Source organism: Sus scrofa, chromosome 12 (genome assembly GCF_000003025.6).
Source record: "Sus scrofa isolate TJ Tabasco breed Duroc chromosome 12, Sscrofa11.1, whole genome shotgun sequence".
Classification (NCBI taxonomy): Eukaryota; Metazoa; Chordata; class Mammalia; order Artiodactyla; family Suidae; genus Sus; species Sus scrofa.
Window position 1 is genome coordinate 20,062,788 of NC_010454.4, and position 19,712 is coordinate 20,082,499.

General features: G+C 54.6%; 2 protein-coding genes across 2 annotated transcripts; one reads left to right on the forward strand and one right to left on the reverse strand.

The window, feature by feature from the left end:
- On the forward strand, nucleotides 44-1,197 carry LOC100518575 (cytochrome c oxidase assembly factor 3 homolog, mitochondrial). Its single transcript, XM_003131381.4, has 2 exons — nucleotides 44-321; nucleotides 661-1,197. The coding sequence occupies exons 1-2, from the start codon at nucleotides 108-110 to the stop codon at nucleotides 765-767; spliced, it is 321 nt and encodes a 106-aa protein (XP_003131429.1). The 5' UTR covers nucleotides 44-107; the 3' UTR covers nucleotides 768-1,197.
- WNK4 (WNK lysine deficient protein kinase 4) lies at nucleotides 1,901-18,994 on the reverse strand. Its single transcript, XM_003358035.5, is given in 22 exon segments — nucleotides 1,901-2,276; nucleotides 2,385-2,482; nucleotides 2,650-2,849; nucleotides 2,937-3,333; nucleotides 3,447-3,507; nucleotides 3,586-4,172; nucleotides 4,265-4,316; nucleotides 5,274-5,411; nucleotides 11,232-11,348; nucleotides 11,615-11,732; nucleotides 11,831-11,889; nucleotides 12,094-12,215; nucleotides 12,427-12,691; nucleotides 14,389-14,605; nucleotides 14,687-14,775; nucleotides 15,277-15,434; nucleotides 15,734-15,954; nucleotides 16,769-16,941; nucleotides 18,364-18,389; nucleotides 18,392-18,676; nucleotides 18,679-18,729; nucleotides 18,732-18,994. Coding segments are annotated over 22 exon segments (3,681 nt in total). The 5' UTR covers nucleotides 18,976-18,994; the 3' UTR covers nucleotides 1,901-2,273.

Consider the following 19,712-nt stretch of genomic DNA (forward strand, 5'->3'; position numbering starts at 1 on the left):
TCGAAAGGAAATGCGCACTACATCTCCCAGCGCCCCCTGCGGCGGCCGAGGACGGCGATTCCCAGCAAGCACCGCGCCCCGGGAATTGTGAAGGGCGGAGCGGTAACATGGCGGCGCCGGGAGCTGGCAATCCTGTGGATTCTAAGAGTGGAAAGGCCCCCGTGGCTCAGCGCATCGACCCGACTCGGGAGAAACTGACTCCTGAGCAGCTGCAATTCATGCGGCAGGTGCAGCTCGCCCAGTGGCAGAAGACGCTGCCACAGCGGCGGACCCGGAACATCGTGACCGGCCTGGGCATCGGGGCGCTGGTGTTGGCAATTTGTATCCGTTTGGACTGTAGACTCAGGGAGACCGCATTTAGGGGAACAGGAAGGGCAGCAGGGGCGTGTAGGAGGGCAGTGTGGGGGTGGTAGAAGGAGCCCGAGATATGAAAACCTTGGCTCCTTTTAACTCTGAATCAAGCGTTTGGTGTACCTTACGTTGTCATTTTAAAGGTAGTATTTTAGTATAATTGATTAATGATTACGGAGTCGGGTGAGGGCTCCCAGGAGCAGACGGCAGAAGATCGAATTTGGGAGGATGATCAGCAGCGGTGGTTGAGCAAGTGTGGGAAAAGGGAATGCGCACATTCCACGTGGTTTCCTGAACCCACCTCCCCAGATGGTTACACCTTCTACTCGGTGTCCCAGGAGCGTTTCTTGGATGAGCTGGAGGATGAGGCCAAAGCTGCTCGAGCCCGAGCTCTGGAAAGGGCATCAGGACACTGATCCACATGGGCATGGTGCATCTCCAACCTGCTGGAGCCCCTTCACACGATGACTGATGCCCCGTGACTCGGTAGAAGTTGAAGCCTGCTCACAGCGTTGCTGGCCTTCTTACCAGTTTTGAACGATGGTAGAGCCCAAGTAGCCAGGGATTGTGCATTTGGCCATTGTCAAGGGAACGTGCCCACCTCCCAGTGTGTGTGGACACTGACTCCTAATTTGTTTCCTTGTTTGAGGTGTCCGACCTTGACTTTGACTTTTCCCAGTCTTTCTCACTTTGTTGTTTAACCCCTTCTCCTCCCAGGTGCTGGCAGGGAGGTCAGAGTAGAAGAGGTGGGCTCTTATGGGGGTGGGTGTGGCAGCTCTGCAATGTTGGAGCCTAAGGTGGAAGATGGGGTCAGGTTGAGAATAATAAACTGAGTCATCTCTCTGAGTCCAGTGAGTGTGTTGGAGCTGACACTCATGCTGGAAAGCTCTACAGGCAGTAACCACAGCAATGGCATTGCCCCAGGGAGCCGTAAATGTTTAACTAGAATTACTTTTTCCATGAGATCTTTCCACCTGATTTAAGAGAGAGATCATGGTGGGTCACTGGGCTGTTCGAGACTGAACTAGGTCTTGGGGGAAGGAAGGACACTCTTCTGTCCTCTACCCTCAAGAACACACTATTCCAGGAGTTCTCCTGTGGCCCAGTGGGTTAAGGACCCAGCATTGTCACTGCAGCAATTCAGATTGCTGCTGTGGGGTGGGTTCGATCCTGGCCTGGGAACTTCCGCATGCGACAGGTGTTACCAAAAGAAGAAGGGGGGGAGAGAACACACTACTCCAACTTGACCTTTTCCCATGGAGAGAGAGATGAAATATGAGGGACAAGCAGCTTTTGTTCTTTTAACTTCTACTGGGCCTGCTGGTGTAGGACTATGGTGGGGTTTGGATGGAATTGTAGCTTGGTCAGGTGGATTGTTGACCTTGCAGTTTCCACATGGACTGCTGGCAAGAAGCCAGAAGGCTGGGTTCCATCCCTGTCTCCCTGTTGTGAGAGGGGAATTCTAAATTCCTCTGCTAAATTCTCCCCTGCCTTACTCCACAAAGCTTGCACCTAGTTCCTAAGGCCCAATAGATACAAAATCACCAGGTTCTAGGCGCCAGCATTTTTATTGGCTGCTACTAATTCTGGTGTGAGAACACCCCCTCCTCATGCTCAGCTGGGAGTGTGCCCCCTAGAAGCATCTGGGCTCTGGTGGGATTGCTTAGTGGTTGACTCTTGGCTGGGGAAGTGGCAAGGATGAGGATGGTAGGCCGCAGGACTTCTGCCTTCTACACACAGCAGACAGCTCCAACATCTTTGACTCTTATAATAATGGAGTAGCACTCTCCATGCCCCTTGGGCCTCCTACTCCCTCAGTGCCAAGGTCTTCCTTGCAGAGTTGTGTTGGTCAGCAGATTCTGAGAGCACAAGCTCCATGGTGGGCCCTGGTGTGGGTGAGACACATGGCTTCTGTTCAGAAGTCACTGGAGGGAAAAGAAAAAGCACTGAAGAAACCTCCAGGGTGGGAAGAGGGCAAAGCTGCAGCCCATTACCATTCCCTGGGCTCTCCCTCCCTTTGGACCCGCCCTCACCATCCTGCCAACATCCCCGGCGAATGTCACCCCCTTGCTTGCCCGCTGCTCCTGGGAGCCGGTGCTGCTGCCACTCAGGGAGTTCCTTCGCATGATGCCTGGGTGCAGGATGGGGAGGGAGAGCACTGAGTGAGGGAGGGGGCCATGTGGGGAGGGGGGCTAGTCCCCCCAAACCAAGGGGCAGACCCCCAGGGCCTGGAAGAAAAAAACAGATTACTAAGGAGGGAACTTGAGAAAGATGGGAGCTGGGCCACAGCTGTCTCACCAGGGCCCAGGGGCTCAGAGCGCTGCAGGCTGTTGCGCCGGGAGGTGGGAAAGCTGCCCTTGGAGAGGCGGCGCTGGCGGCTGGACAGCATAGCAGCGGGGGCCACAATACCCGGTGGGGGCTGCTTCCCCAGCCTGCTGTACAAGTCCTCAATTTCTTGCTTCTGTAGTGTCTGTAGTGCCTCCACCTCTGACAGGTGCCTGAGGACACACCAGGAGCATGAGAGGCCAGCCAAACACTTCGCTCTCCCAAGTCCACCTCCTGACCTCCGTCCTCCCCGGACTTACTTCTGCCGAAGACTCTGCAGCTCAGCCCAAAATTCCTCATCCTCCCCACTGCTCTCTGATTCTTCACTGCTCAGACATAGGCTGCTATATGAATAGTTCATCCACACTGGGCTGGGGTGGCTCAGGGGTGGAGGGCTGCCCCCAACTCGGGGTTCCTTCCCATCATCCCCTTCCTCTTCGGCTCCAGCCCCCAGGCCCTCAGCTGCGCGGTCACTTTCAGCCAGAGCCTCCCTGGCTTCTGGCCCGCCTCCAGCACTGTCCTCTGTGTCTGAGCTCTCTGAGGTCAGCTGAGGGGTTGGAGGCTTCAGGGAGCCAGATGTCGGTTGCTGCAGAAGAGGCTCGGCTGGTTCCTTGGATGAAGTCACTTGGAAGCGGCCGACAAGCTGGGGCTTTCCCTCTGTAGGGAGACAAGGAGGGAGCCAGGGCAGAAGGGAGAGAAATCAGGGGCAGGATATAAAGTGACTGAGGTTGATTAGCGGGCAGGGGAAGGTCAGTGGTCAGAGGCCTCACCTTCAGAGATAGGCGCCAGTCTGGCTTCACCCAGGAGTGGCCGACCAGGATTTGGAGAGGCCTACAAAGTATGGATCCATGAGTAGAGAAATGATCCAGAATGGAGCCCCCCAATCATCCCTTTTGGTTTCCTACTCACCTCATTCTCCATCTCAGCTGTCAGAGCTGAAGGCCTCTCCTGGCCACAAGGAGCAAGGGGAGTTGGAGCGGGCAGGCTAGGCAGGGGACTAGAAGGGGCTGGAGGAGACTGGGAGAGGAGCCCAGGTGAGGGGGACAACAGGGACTGGGCCACAGTCATCACAGCCAGTGAGAAGGCACTAGCCAGAGAGAGGAGAGGGGCTGCTGTGGTGGAGGGGAGGGGAGAAGCTGAGGGGCAGGGAGGAAAGGAAGAAGGAGCAAGAGTGACCTGGGAACAACTGGGGAGGAGAGAACTCTGTGGAAACTGAGAAGACGGGACTGGAAACTGGGGTGCACTGGCAGAGAATGCAAGTGGAGAGCTGGGGGTGTGTGGAGAGAGATTTGGGGAGACCTGGGAAGTAATTCGGGAGAATGAGGAGGGGCTGGCATGACATGGGGGAGAAGTGATGGGGAAGATGGGGCTTGGGAAAACGGGGGTTCCAGGAGAAAAGAGGGCTCCAGGAGACAAGGGGGTTCCAGGAGAAGAGGGAGAGGTGGAGAAGGCTGCCCAGCTCCTCTGCTCTGGGGAGCTGCTGGTCTGGAGCTCTGCTGGGGAGGGAGGGATGTTGAGTTTCTGGTCCTCCATTCCCTGTGCCGCAACCCAGGGGTTGGGATGAGTAGGGACAGTGTGCAGTACATACCACTGGATGGGTCTGCGAGGGAGCCTGGGAGGGCAGACAAAGATGCTGGCTCCTGAGAGAGAAAGGGGTCACAGTCACAGTGAGAAGAGCTGTGTCTTAGACAGAAGGTGCTGGACTGGGGTTCTTTTTTTGTCTTTTTGGGGCCTCCCCCAGCAGCATACGGAGGTTCCGAGGCTAGGGGTCCAATCGGAGCTGTAGCCACCAGCCTATGCCAGAGCCACAGCAACATGGGATCCGAGCTGCACCTTTGACCTACACCACAGCTCATGGCAACTCCAGATTCTTAACCCACTGAGAGAGGACAGGGATCAAACCCACTTTCGATGCTAGTCAGACTCGTTAACAGCTGAGCCACGACAGGAACTCCAGACTGGTGTTCTCAAGCAAGGACTCATGAATTTCTAGGAGTCCACAGATGTGTTTCATGGGATTCAAAAGTGTATTTGCTGAAATATTTAGTAGTAAAGGGGCAGGATGTCTGCAAGTTGCTTAAATGGTTCTGGAAAAAAAATACATGCACACACGTAGATAGAGGAAGAAGAACGCTAAAGCTAATGTGGCAAAACACAACTGGCAAATCTAGGCTGGGAATCTAGGAGTTCCTTGCATAATTCTTGCAACTTCTCTCTAAGTCTGAAATTGGTTCCAAATAATGAGTTTTAAAAAGTATGCATTGATGAGTTCCCATTGAGGCTCTGCAGGTTAAGAGCCCGATGCTGTCTCTCTGAGGATTTGAGTTCAATCCCTGGTCTCACTCAGTAGGTTGAGGATCCAACATTGCCACAAGCTGCTGCCTAGGTCCAGAATGCAGATCTGATCTGGTTTTGCCTCAGCTGTGGTGTAGACCTCACCCACAATACCGATTCGATTCTCAAATGGGATAAAAGCCATTGTTTTGGGGTCCCAGAAATGAAGACAAGTTAGAGCCCAGGCATCTGGAAGTGAGGAGAGAGCAGTGAGTAATGAAGCCTGGAGCAGAGTCCCCTGGAGGTGCCCAGAGGGGTCTGACCTGGGGGCCCAGGGGGTCTTCAGCTGCCTCCACAGGGCCAGTATCTCTCTTCAACAGTGTCTCCACTCGCTGGATAATCTCCCGAATCCGGCTCAGGAATCCGGCTCGCTCCGAGGGCAGAATGAACTCGTTATACACCTGGCAAGAGTCAGCAGGGAGAGGGCGGGCTCAGTTACTCCACTCATCCCTCTCTCTCTGCCCCAAGTTTTAAAAACCGACCTGGAGTTCCCATTGTGGCTCAGTGGAAACTAATCCGACTAGTATCCATGAGGAGGCAGGTTCGATCCCTGGCCTCGCTCAGTGGATTAAGGATCCAGTGTTGCCGTAAGCTGTGTTGTAGGTTGCAGACGCGGTTCAGATCCCATGTTGCTGTGGCTGTGGTGTAGATGGACAGCAACAGCTCTCATTTGACCCCTAGCCTGGGAACCTCCAAATGCCGTGGGTATGGCCCTAGAAAGACAACAAAACAAAACAAACCCTCACCCCCTTGCTTCTGCTCACCACCAACCTAAAACGAGTATAAGTATCTGTTTGTGCCAGGCACTGTGTGGTGTAAGGAGTACAGCTTAGAGGAAAGGAGTTAACATGCACAGCACGCCTGTATATGCAGATCTTATCACATTTACCACCGCCGGCAGCTCTCCAAGGTCTATATTAACACCTCCACTTTCGAGTTAAGATAACCAACGCTTAACAAGGTAAAGTTCAGTCATCCCAAGATCATGGGATTTGCACCTGGATCTGCGTAAAGCCAAAACCCGAGTTCTTTCCACTGTTGCCTCACATGCTTTTGGACAAAATTCCTGCTTTCACAGGACTTATAATGTATATCACCCTGGTCCATAGACACACACAGCCCCACAGAGTGAAGGAAAAAGAAGAAAAAAAGTGGTAAATGTAACATTCAATTCCACAAACACTGACCACATAGTAGACGCCAGGCATTGCACTAGGTTCTGTGAAAAACATAAGAAGTCAAGAAACAAGGTCCCAGTCTTGAAGAATCCAAAATCTAATGGAAGAGACACATATATACCTGACTCAAGAGACTGCAAGTCAGCCCAAGTAGGTAAGGCATTTATGATTGAGGTATAGATAAAAATGCTATTCTAGGGAGTTCCCTGGTGGTTTAGTGGTTAGGACTTTCACTGCTGCAGTAGGAATTCAAACCCTCTTCTGGGAACTGAGATCCCACATCAAGCTGCTCCTCCTGTGAGGAAAAAAAAAAAAAAAAAAACTAGGAGGGGGACAGGTGAGTTCTCCTGTGGTGGTGGGTTAAGGATCTAGCTTTGTCATTGCAGCAGCTCAGGATGCTGCTGTAGCTCGGGTTCAGTCCCTGGGCCAGGAACTCCCACATGCCACGGGCGCAGCCAAAAAAAAAAATGGGAAGGAGAAAGGGAGAGCTGGTGTCTAATGGGTATAAAGGTTCAGATTTGCAAGATAAAAAGGTTCCCACTGTAGCGCAACAAGATGGGCAGCATCTTGGGAGCACTGGGATGCAGGTTTAATCCCTCACCTGGGCACAGTGGGTTAAGGATCCAGTGTTGACGCAGCTGTGGCTTAGGCCACAACTGCCTTGGATCTGATCCCTGGCCCCAGAACTCTACATGTCGCTGGGCGGCCAAAAAAAGGTTCCAGAGATCTGCTGCCCAACAGTGTGAATATACTTAACACTGCTGAGCTGTACACTTTGAAATGGTTAAGATGGTCCGTTTTTGTTTTTGTTTGTTTGTTGTTGTTGTTGTTGTTGTTTTGGTCTTTTTAGGGCCAAACACTTAGCATTTGGAAGTTCCCAGGCTAAGGGTTGAATTGGAGCTGTAGCTGCCGGCCTACACCACAGCCACAGCGACACAGGATCCGAGCTGCGTCTGTGACCTACACCACTGCTCACGGCAACGCCAGATCCTTAACCCACTGAGCGAGGCCAGGGATCAAACCCACATCCTCATGGATCTAGTCAAGTTCGTTACCACTGAGCCACGATGGGAACTCCAAGACGGTAGGTACATTTTATGTTATGTGATTCTTAACACAATTTTCAAAAATGCTATTCCTAGATGAAAGCAGGTCATACCATCTTAGAGAATAAGGGGGAAGCTAGGATGGCTCCAGAGCTGAGCCTTGAAGAATGAGTAAGAAAAGTAACCTTTGGAGTTCCCGTCGTGGCTCAGTGGTTAATGAATCCAACTAGGAACCATGAGGTTGCGGGTTCAATCCCTGGCCTTGCTCAGTGGGTTAAGGATCCGGCGTTGCTGTGAGCTGTGGTGTAAGTCACAGACGCAGCTCAGATCCCGCATTGCTGTGGCTCTGGCGTAGGCCGGCGGATACAGCTCTGATTCAACCCCTAGCCTGGGAACCTCCATATGCCGCGGGAGCAGCCCAAGAAATGGCAAAAAGACAAAAAAAAAAAAAAAAAAAGTAACCCTTTACTGAGGACCTACCACCGTGGACACTTCCCATATTTATGTCGTTATTCTACTTCTCATATATGCTCTATCACTTCTCATAAATTATATATTACATCAGAACATCTTTGCAAAATAAGTATCATCACCTGTGTTTCACTGACGACGTTCAAAGAGGTTAAACTTGCCCAAGTTTGCTGCGTTAGTAAATCACAGAGCTGTAGTTTGAACTCAGGTCCTATGTAAAAGTCCACCCTTTCCTATGTTCCATGATGTTCTAAGGCAGGAAAGGGCATGGAACATTCACAAAATAGTGAAAACTGAAACACAGTGGCAAGTGCTATGAGTTTTAAAGGCCACGCTCCCTTGGGTAGCCCGATTTAGTAATCATGGGTAACCACTAAAGATTTGGGGGCAAAAAGCAATGAAAGCAGATCTAAGTCTCAGGAGAATTCTCATACAGGGGAGTGGAGGGTGGGCTGCCAAAGAGAGAAAAGACGGCACTGGACCTTCGGTTCAGGGACAGGGTCACTTTGTCTCTGAGGGGTCTGAGTGGGGCTTGAAAGCCCAGGAGAGAAGGCTCCCAGGGTGAGAGACCTCCAAACAGATCAAGGCAGAAGCTGAAGCACCCAAGCCTCTTCATCAGACCATCCAGAAACCAGGGAGACTGAAGGAAAGATTCTTCAAGGGTTGAAAGGCTTGTCAGAAGATGATCTAAGCCTGCATGCAAGGGAAATTTTGTCTTTGTCCTGGACACAAGCGGAATGACGTGGCAGAGGAGACGCTTTAGAGAGAGTTCCTGAAGTCTGGCGTTTCTCCCATTCCCTTATTCCCTTCCCTCCTGGCATCCACCTCCCCGTTCCCCTGAAACCGGTCTCCACAAAGAGCTCCTCCTGACAAAAGCCAGCGTGGTCTTGCTCCAGGCTTCGCCCTGTGCCTCCTCCTTGAAACAATCTCCTTACTCAATTCTTTTTTTTTTTTTTTTCTTTTTAGGACTGAATGTGCTGCATATGGAAGTTCCCAGGCTAGGGGTTGAACTGGAGCTACAGCTGCTGGCCTAAACCACAGGCATAGCCATGCAGAATCCAAGCCACATCTGCAACCTACCCCACAGCTCATGGCAATGCTAGATCCTTTTTTTTTTTTTTTTTGTCTTTTTGCTATTTCTTGGGCCGCTCCCTCGGCATATGGAGGTTCCCAGGCTAGGGGTGGAATTGGAGCTGTAGCCACCGGCCTACGCCAGAGCCACAGCAACACTGGATCCGAGCCACATCTGCAACCTACACCACAGCTCACGGCAACGCCGGATCCTTTAACCCACTGAGCAAGGCCAGGGACCGAACCCGCAACCTCATGGTTCCTAGTCGGATTCGTTAACCACTGCGCCACGACGGGAACTCCGCAATGCTAGATCCTTAACCCACCGAGGAGGGGCCAGGGATCCAACCTGCATCCTCATGGATACTATGTCGGGTTCTTAACCAGCTGAGCCACAACAGGAACTCCAAGACTCCTTACTCAATTTTTACTAACATCTTTCGGAGTTCCTCCAGTCCATCAGGTTCCATCTCTGTCCTTCGATGACCTAGTCCCGCTGCTTCCATCCCAGAACTGAGGGTATCCACTGGGACACACCTCTATGCCTCTGACTCTGCAGGCCTGTCTCCTCTTACACTCAGCCCTGTGCTGACACTCCTAGATCCACGGCTCTCTCTAGCCATGCCTGACCATATCCTGCTCCTATGGAGGACTTTATCTTGCCTGCCCCTCTGTTACTCAAGCCCATCATGATTCCAAAAAAAACAAAAAAAAAAAAAAAAAAAAAAAAAAACCCTACTTTCAGGAGTTCCCATTGTGGCACAGTAGAAATGAATCCGACTAGTATCCATGAGGACACGGGTTCAATTCCTGGCCTTGCTCAGGATCTAGCATTGCTGTGAGCTGCGGTGTAGGTCACAGACACAGCTTGGATCCTTTGTTGCTGTGGCTGTGACTTAGGTGTAGGCTGGCAGCTGGAGCTACGATTAGACCCCTAGCCTGGGGGGGTCTAACTTCCATATGCCACACATAACCTAAAAAGAAACAAATAAAAATCCTACCTTCATCTTCTAACTTCCTCTTTCCTTTAATGGCCTATTCCCATTTGGTCCTCTAAGCTACAAGTTGCCCTTGATATCCCCTCTCCCTAACTCCCCACTGTATCGACTCGGCAAATATTTATGGAGTATCAACTATGTATATTGTACTTTGTCAATAAACTGGATTACAGAATAATTCATTTTCCCAAAATAACCCTCAAATTCATCCCTTTTCTTCCTCCTCCCTCCCCCATAATCCATTCTCTCCTTGAACCACCTCTGGCTTCTTGTGTCCACCTGCCAACTGGATTCCCTACCCTCAACCCTTTCCCACATTGCACAGCAAAACAATCTTCTTCTTCTTCTTCTTCTTTTTTTTTTTTTTTTTTGTCTTTTTAGGGCCACACTCGCAGCATATGGAGGTCCCCAGGCTAGGGGTCAAATAGGAGCTACAGCTGCCAGCCTATACCACAGCCACAACAACGCCAGATTTGAGCTGAGTCTGTGACTTACACCACAGCTCACGGCAACACTGGATCCTTAACCCACTGAGTGAGGCCAGGGATCAAACCTGCATCCTCATGGATACTAGTCTGGTTCATTACTGCTGAGCCATGACGTCTTCTTAAAACCTATTCTCACCATGTTACACTCTAACCCCCCCCCTTTTTTTTTGACTTTTCTAGGGCCACACCGCAGCATATGGAGGTTCCCAGGCTAGGGGGTCAAATCAGAGCTGTAGCCACCGGCCTACGCCAGAGCCACAGCAACACGGGATCTGAGCCGCGTCTGCAACCCACACCACAGCTCACGGCAACGCTGGATCCTTAACCCACTGAGCAAGGCCAGGGATCATACCTACAACCTCATGGTTCCTAGTCGGATTCGTTAACCACTGAGCCACGACAGGAACACCACACTCTAACTCTTAAGACTGTCTATCATCTGGGTCCACTCTACAGGCCCAACTTCTCTTCCACGACTCTCCTACCGGAACCCTTAATTCCAATGACAAAGGTCTCCATGAAGCCCTCCCAGTCCCATATTGCAAGTCACTCCCTATTTCCATGCCTTTCCTTTGCTGTACCTCCATTAGACACGCCCTTTCCACTCTTCACTGTCATTCTTACCCATCTGTCAAGACCCTGCAGGAGTTCTGCTTCTTCCCCCAGCTTCCCCCAGCCTACTCTCTACTTACAGCCGCAGTATCATGTGTCTGGTGCACACTTCACTGCAGCACTTGTGTACCCTGTGTTAGTCTCAAATTGCCCCCGCTGAGGATCTCAGCCTTACTGGATAAACAGAAATCTCCCCCAAACAAGAGCAGAGATGTCTGCAGTGTCACTGTGCTGAGTGCCAATGAGCTTTAAAACCCCTGCTCTTGGATTGGGGGTGGGGTTCAGCACCAGGGGACATCAGGAGGGAGACTCTTGTCCCAGACTCAAAGACCCCATCCTTCTCTCTCTCCCCCTCACCATGGCCGCTGCAATCTCTTCTGGGCTGTCCCCATCCAGATCAAATCGGAAGGTCACCATCTTGCTGTTGTGCGTCTGTAGCTGGCACTCAACCACTCTGTCATTCTGGTCTGAGACCTTCAGAGTCAGAGTCATCAGAGGGTCAAGTCTTCATCACAAGTCCCCACCCCACTCCAACCAAGTGACAGTGGCCAGATTAGAACCAGAAAGAAGCATATTCTGCCCCCAAACCCCCAAATGCTCATATTAAAAACATGACCGGCTGCCTCTTGGGTACCAGTAACACACTGCTTCTCCCCTTTTTCTGTCAGACCTCCCCCATCCCCTGACAGTTCCCTCCGTGCCCTGTAGGTTATTCCCCAACTCCTGTGACCCTTGCTTACACTAGTGACCCGAAGCCGGGATCGGGGTCTGCGCCGGAGATTTCTCCCTGGGGGTCTCCTCATTCGTCCCATCCCTTCTCCCATGTCACTAAGGCCTGATGCTGCATCTGAGGCATAACTGGGAAAAGGAAGGGAGTGAGGGGTGTCAGAGTGGACACTGGGACCCGAGATCCCCATATGTCTCACCCTTACACCCCAACTCAGACCCGAACTTACCTGTCTCCAGGCGAAAAGTCACTGCCAGGGCCAGAACGTGGAATAGAGAGGGCAAAAGCCTGAAATAGGACATGGGTTCATGAGGTCAGGGGAGCATAAGTGTTGGGATCCAAAGAGGTGGTGTCCGGGGTGCTGTGGTACTAGGTGGAGGACAAGAAGAGTGGACTTCCAAGGACATGGGACCAGGTCATGGGGTTGGGTTTTACAGGAAGGGAGTCAGAAGCTGGGCATGGCTGGGAGCCCCCCATGTGATCCCCTCTCACCGAGGGCAGGCGGAGATGGGACTCAGCGGGGCTGGATGGCACCCCCTTAGGGGGCTGAAGGGCAGGGTCTGAGGCATCCAGGAAGCCGGAGGAGCTGAGGTAGCCATCAGTCTCGCAATCCGCTGGTGGGGAGGGAGGGGATTAAAAAAGGGGAAATAAAGGGAATGGTGGCGGAGACAGGGGCTGCTGGGCAAGGAGGGGCCTGGAGCTATGAGAGTTCCTTCCCAGAAGAAGCTATGGCTAGATGTGGAAGGCCAGGTAGGGCTGAACTTCTGGGTAGGGGGCAGAAGCCAAGCTTTTGGGACCTGGGTCCCTAGGTCAAAGGTGACTTACAGGTGGTAGATGAGTAGCTAGCATGGCGGAAGAGGAAGGACTGATGCTGGTCTGCCTCTGGTTCCTCAGGCTCAGGGGGGAAGACACTGGAGGGACCAGGAGTCACAGGGACAGCTGCTGGTGGGGGTCCTGGTGCTGGGGGGAGGGCCTCCAACTCTCGAGCTTTTCTCAGCTTCTCACGCTTTCGCTGGATGGCAGCAACCCGTTCACGCACTGCCCGGGCCACTGGCTGGTAATCCGCTTCACACACTAAGCCCAGGGCCACCTGGAGTTAGGAGGGCGAGGAACACAGTTTGAGGTAGTTTGATTTCCTCCTGCCCCAACAAAGACCCATCAGGACACCTTGAGGCCTCCAGGATATGGGAGAAAGGCAACCAACATTTATTGGTTACCTACTGTGTATCTTAACTGGCAGCTCTTTATATTATCATCATTAAATCCTCCCAGCAACCTTCGGAGGCAGGTCTTAACAGCCCCATTTTAGAAATAAAGTGAGTGGGCAGTTCATGGTTATACAGTAAGTCAATTGTTCTCCGGGTACATAGGGAACATTTGGCAATTTTTAGTTGTCACAACTGGGGGGTAGTTACCACTGGCATCTAGTGAGTAGAAGTCAGGGATTTGTCTCAACATCCTACAAAGCACAATCCCCCAAACAGGGTCAAGGTCAAGAATGCCTGTATGTGACTGATCAGGATGCGAGCTCAGGTCAGGTTCGAGTTATGCTACAGAGACCTGCTCTTATGCCATATTTCAAACACAGTCTCAGGTTCTGAGACCCAGACCCACCGACAAATGATCCCCGTCTTTCAACTGCATTTTTCTATCACGAATTTCAGGAGTTCCAGTCATGGCTCAGCAGAAACAAAGCTGACTAGCATCCATGAGGATTCAGGTTCGATCCCTGGGTTAACCTGGCTGAGTGGGTTAATGATCCAGCATTGCCGTGCACCATGGTATAGGTCGAAGACGCGGCTTGGATCTGATGTTGCTGTGGCTGCGGTGTAGGCCAGCAGTTACAGCTCCCATTCAACCCCTAGGCTGGGAACCTCCATATGCTGCATGTGCAGCCCCAAAAAACCAAAAAAAAAAAAAAATACTCTTTCCCTCCCCAGCCTCTGCAGCCCCATATCTTTTGCCTCCCATATATGCCTCTCCTGGTCCCCCAGCTCTGTTCATCATCTCGTTCATTTCAACAACAAACTGCTGGGCATGTAAAGGAGGTGGGACAGGGTGATAGGACCTAAAATCTGAACGTGAGTCATTTCTGCCACTCACTTGCTTGGGACCTTGTCCAAGCTACTCAACCTCTCTCAGCTTTCACTTCCTCATCAATAAAGGGATAAAATCACTCCATGCAGGGTTGTTAACAACCATCAAACGCATGTGAAAGGGCTCTCAGCTGTGTACAGAAGTGATGACTAACGAGCTCTCACCAAAGGCTAAGCACTGTCAGGGATAGAAAAGTCAATACACACAGTCTCTGCCCTCAAGGACTTTATAATCTAGTGGAGAATAAAGACAGGAGTGTACCCTGGTATGAAACAAGACCGATGACGCCCGCAGGACCGACTAAAAAGTAAGAAACGTTTAATTTTAACTCTAGAGAAGATAGACTTCTTGAAATTGATAGATCTGAACATGAAGTTAAATCGAGGAAAAGACAAGATGGGGAAGGGGGGATGAAAAAAGAGAAAAAAAATAAGTCAGAGAAAAGGGCATTTCAGGAAAACCGAGTCAACAGGAAGTAACAGGGTGGTCGGAGGACCTGGGGCTTGTTCTGGAAAAAGAAATCATCAATTTGTGCAGAACACGGGGTGTGCATGAGGGTGTGCTAAGCCGGGATTGGCAAGGAGTCCCTTGGAAGCTGGGTTGGTCTCCCACCACCACCCAGGCGCCCCTCGGGTCACCGCCCACAGGTCCCTCCGATGCCAGGTGCAGGGCCTTTTGTCCTCCGCTCACCATCTCCTGCGCCACCTCCTCGGCCGCGTCCCGGCCCAGTTGGAACAGGAACTCGATGGCCTGATTGTCCCTTGGGCGGCCCCCCCGCCGCGCGTCCTCCATGCGCAGCCAGAGCTTGAGGCCGGGCTTCTCTCCGTCGTCCTCCTCCGCCAGCTCCACGTGGACGCCGCGCTCCTCTCGGAAGAAGGCGTGAGCCAGAAGGTCCTGGATGGTGAACCTGAAGGCGGCGCCACCCACCTTGAGCGGAGTCCCATTGCCGCCCGCCCCCCAACCCATCCCCATCCCGCCCCCTTCCCACCTCTCGTTCTTATCCGTGCGGATGCAGCCTTCAATGATCTCCTTCACCTCGGGCATCTTCACCTTGTAGAAGCTATTTGGCTTCGTGCCCTGGAGAATGGGGTTGCGTGAGGCCCTCCGGCCCTGGCACCTCAGCTCTCTACAGCCCCGCCCCCGCCCGAGGCAGCAGGGCATGAAGTCGCAAAAGCACTGCGATTTGATTTCAAATTCCAGTCCCCACCACCACCACCACCCCGCCGCCCCAAGTATCGACAGTGGGACCTTGAAAAAGTCTCCCGCTGAGCCAGTTTTCTCATTGTAAAATTCAGGGCAGAACGGTTGCCCTGCTCACCTCGCGGGGCAGCTGGAAGGATCGGATGGGAGATTGGATGCGAAATCATTTGTAAACTCTAGGGAGCGCTACACACGTCATTATTCTAAATAGCTTGCACTGGAGGAGCCGTGTGTGCATCCAATATCGCTCAGTGCTCACCAGGGCGTCTTTATGTCTAGCCGTTTTTCAGTAAGGGAAAGGGCATTGACCGCGGGGTGGCTGCAGCAGGAAAATGGAAGAGGGACCTGTAATTCCCTTTCTTCCCTACCCCCTCTCACCGAAGTGACCTTGCGGTAGATTTGCGCGGCATTCTGGCACTCCGAGTAAGGGTATTCCGAGGTAGCCATCTCCAGCATGCACATGCCGAAGGCGTACACGTCCACGGCCTCATCGTACTTTTCCTCGTACATCTCTGGGGCCATGAACTCCGGGGTCCCTGTAAGATCCACAGCAGGCGTCAGGCTGCAGAGCCTCCGCTCTGGCTTCTTCCCTCCCCTTGAGCGTACACTATGCTAGGTAGCCCGGGAGCAACCCCACGAGCTCTGGAGGGCGAGCAACCGACCCTCCCGTCGTGGCGGCGGGGGGGGGGGGGGAATGCCATAGGTGTCCCCATCTTCCCTATGGTCTTCTAACCCCGCGGATCTTGAAGGACCCTGCTGGGGGGAGGGGGGTCCCGAGGGGCTCTCCTGACATGGGGAGGTAGGAAAGGGCAAGGACCCTCCTGGAGGGACGCACCGATGACGCTCTTGGCAAAGGAGGCGCGCTTGAGCGTGGCCAGACCCAGGTCCCCGATCTTAACGGAACCCGTAGGCCCCGTGATAAAGACGTTATCACACTTGAGATCCCGGTGCAGGATCGGGGGTACCCGGGAGTGTAGGAAATGGAGCCCTCGAAGGATTTGGCGGCTCCAGCGCTGAAGGACTCGCGGCTTCATCTCGCGGAACCGCCTCAGGTATCTGGAGGAGAGCGCACGCGGAGGTCGTGGGGAGGGGGCACACATAGGCCGGGGTAGGAGCCCCCCCCCCCGCCCCGCCATCGCTGGAAAATACCGCGTAGCCCCACCCACTCCCCCGCCTGTGCATCTTCTGCGAGCATCTTCTGGCCTAGATCCGTGCCGGGACTCAGGCGCAAACTCAGTCAGGGGTGTGGTAGATAGACACGAGGTTACAAAACGGGAGACCGGCGGTAAATTCATAGATAGGGTCGCCGCCAAGGTGCTGTGGAAGCGCCGGAAGGGATGACTAACTGCCCCCGCCATCAGGGAGAGCTTCACTGAGGAAATAAATTTTATGTTGCATCTTGAAGGATGAGTAGAAGTTCAAGGGTGAAAATGGGAAGGGAGGATGGAGTCTTTCCAGGCAGAAGCGACACCCGTGCTCAAAGGCACGCAGACAGCAAGGGACAAGGCAGGGTGGGAGGAGGTGCTGGGAATTCAGTTTGTCTAGATGTAGCCTGGCTCTATAAGGACTTTGTGAGCAGTCCTTAGAGTGTGGACTTTATCCCGAGGGCGGTGGGGACTTGCAGGGGGGTTAAGGAGGAGTGATAAGGCCAGATTCCACGAGCTGCAGGAAGATAGGCTACTTAGAGAGGAGGACAGAGGTAGTGTGGGCTCTTTAGGGGCCAGACGCTCAAGAGGGGTGGATGGGAGAGCGTGAGCCTGGTTTGGGACCTGGGTAGAGAGTTTGAGGAGACTGGGGCTCTTCCAAAAGCAGCGGGGACCTCCCACCTCCAGTCCTCCCACCAACTACCACCGGCAGGTGCAGAGCTCACGTCTTGAGCGTGCCCGAGGTCATGAGTTCGGTGACCAGCACGATGCAAACCTGACCCCTCAGCACCGACTTCCACGAGTCATAGAAGCGGACAATGTTGGGGTGCTGCAGCCCCTTGAGCATCTCCACCTCCTCGGAGAATCGCTGCCGTTCAGCTCGAGAGAGTTTCCGAGTCTGTGGGGTGTAGGAGATGAGGGGCATGGTCACATCAGGCCCAGGACCCCTACGGAGGGAGGGTAGGAGCAAACGGGGTGGGACTGGGAGAGAGAGGTGAGAGTGGGAACCAATGGATGGGCCTGGGTAGGTGGAATAACTTGCCAACTAATTGTAAACACCGAATTCCCAGTGAGCCCCCTTGCGCTGCTCCAAGGACACGCCCACCCTGGGCCTGGGGCCGCCCCTGGACCCTCCTGCTGGACACAAGTGCTTTTATGCAGCCCGGTCTGGGAGCCCTGAGCTCAATAGTGTCTTTGTAGCCGCCCAGGCCAGCCATGGGGCGGGAGGGGACGCCTGGGGGCTGGCAGCAGGCAGGCAGCAGGCGGACGGGCGGGCAGAGAATTGGGGCTGGTAAGGGGATTGGCCTCAGAAACTGGGAACTGCTCGGGAGGCAGGAGGCAGGAGGGCAGCAGAGGGAGGTACACAGAGAGAAAGGATCCAAGACCAGGCGTCAGGAGACCGCCCCTGCCCCATGGCTGTCTCACGCTCCCCCCATCTCCCTCCTCCACCACCACCCCCAGTTTGGCCGCCTCTCCTTGCCTGGCCTAGAGCCTGGGGCGCGGCACTGGCAGGCGCGAGGGGTGAGCCCAATGCCAGGGCTGGAGGGGAGGACCCTTCCCCCAGGCTCTGGCCCCCTGTCTGAATCCATAGCTGCTAGCCCAGACCTAACTAGGTTTCCCCCCGGGAGTAAGGTCTTTTAAACCAACATACCCCTAAAGCCCATGGGGTTCAGCGCCTTTGGATCTGGGAAGGGAGAGGCCAGGTAGGCAGTGGGATGAGGACTCAGTCCAGGGCTGGAGCTCCCTGTCTCCCCCTCCTCCAGCTGTGGAGAAATCCAGAAGTCTAACTGTTCCAGAAGAGGCCTGGGAGGGCCCCGTCCTGCCACAACAGCCCTAAATCTTCTGGAAGTGGATGGGACCCTGTCTCAGCTCCTGGCCTCCATCATTCCAGCCTCCTAATCTACAAAGATCCAGGGTGAAGGAGCAGGAGGACCAGGGTCAGACTGAGGGTCTCAGGACTCAGGGGAAAGAGAAAGGAAGAGATGGTGGGTGACCACGGCTGCAAAGTGGTGTGGCCAGCCAGTCCTCAGGTCTGAACTGGCTCCCTACTCAATTTCCCATCTCTTAGGGTTGCGTATGGAGACTGTAAAGAGAGAATGTCTAAACCCAGAGGGAAGCCACCATACATCACCTGCCTCATTTCTCCTTCCACAGCCCAGTATTAGCCAGGTCCATGAATCATCAGAGCAAGGGGGACAAGAGTGTCTGGACATTTGACTGGAAAATACAGCCCCCCTTGCTGCAGTCCCCTGAATCTCCCATCCCAAGCCCTCCAAAGGGTCCCATCCTGTGGTGTCACCGAGGGGGCGCCCAGCCGCACCTGCAGCTCACACCAGGCCACCTCCACGTGGTGTCGGTGTCCAGCCCTCGATACACCGTCTTGAACGAGCCACGTCCAATCTCGATGTCAAACTTGAGGTATCGACCGTCCGGGGACGTTGCCACAGCCTGGGTCTCCATGTCCTCCTTTTCCTCCTGCTCCCGCCGCCGCTCCCGGGCCGCCGCCTCGGGGATCCTCTGCGATTCCCGGGACCCCAAGGCTCCTGTGGACCCCGCGAGCTCTGGACTCACAGGGTCTGCAGCCTTCACCTGGACGCCCGCGGTCCACGTGCCCTCAGGGGGCTCTTCAGAGCGGGCGGTGGGTTCCTTGGGGGGCCGGAACCAGCGGAGTCCGGAGGATCCGGGGCTCCGGAACGGGTGAGGCTGGCTGGGACCAAGAGCTCAGCAGCCCCAAGTCGACTGAGCTGCGGCGGCTGATACGAGAGGAGCGCGGCCGGGGCTCAGCCTTCCCGGAGAAGCGGCGCGCCCGGCGGGGAGGGGGCCCGAGGCGGGGCGGTCCCGCGGCGGCGAGAGGCGGCGAGGGCCGCAAGGCCAGGTCGGCCTCCGACTGGAGCATGGGGACCGCGGCCTCCGGGGCCGGAGGTGCCAGCATGAGGAAGGGCCGGCCGGCGTCCGGCGGAGAGGAGGCGGCCTGACAGGCAAACTGGCTGGGTGCGCAGCGCTCCAGCGGAGCTACTGGGCTCCAGCCCCGGGCTCGCCGGCCCCGCAGCCCCGCCCCGCCCCGCCCCGCCCCTACCCCCCAGGGCCGCCCCCCGGAGCTTCGAGCGCGGAGGAGCCCCTAGCGCAGCCCCTGCCGCCCCGCCCCCGGCCGCTGGCCCTCCTCCCCCCGGCCTTCCCAGGCACCCTTAGTCTCATTCCGAAGCGAGAGAGCCGGGTGCGAGGCGGCGGGGTCCTCCCACCCTAAGAGAGCGCAAACCAGTTAGGGGGTGGGGAGTGGGAAGGTACTGGGACGGGGAGATGAAACGTGACGGCGGCTCCCCTGCTCTAGAAAGGGGGTGGTGAGGAGGAGGATACCACCGGCCTGCACGCCCCAGATAAAGCGGCCCCACCCCCTCCTAATCGCCCGGAGTGGCCCCAGGCCGACAATACAGAGGTCAGTGGAAAGATCTGGTTTTCTCCGAAGCTGCAGTCCCTCTGGGCTGCACAGCGATGGGTGTGTGCACCCCAGAGCAAGCCTTTCCCCAAAACCAAGGACCGGGTCACCCATCCTCTGCACCTCCCTACCTTGACCGCAGCCTGGCCCTGGCCAGAGTGGCTGTTTTTGCAATGTGGGCTCTCCTTCCTCCCCTTTCTGTTTGCCTAAGTTGCCAATAAACCCAAGGCCATATC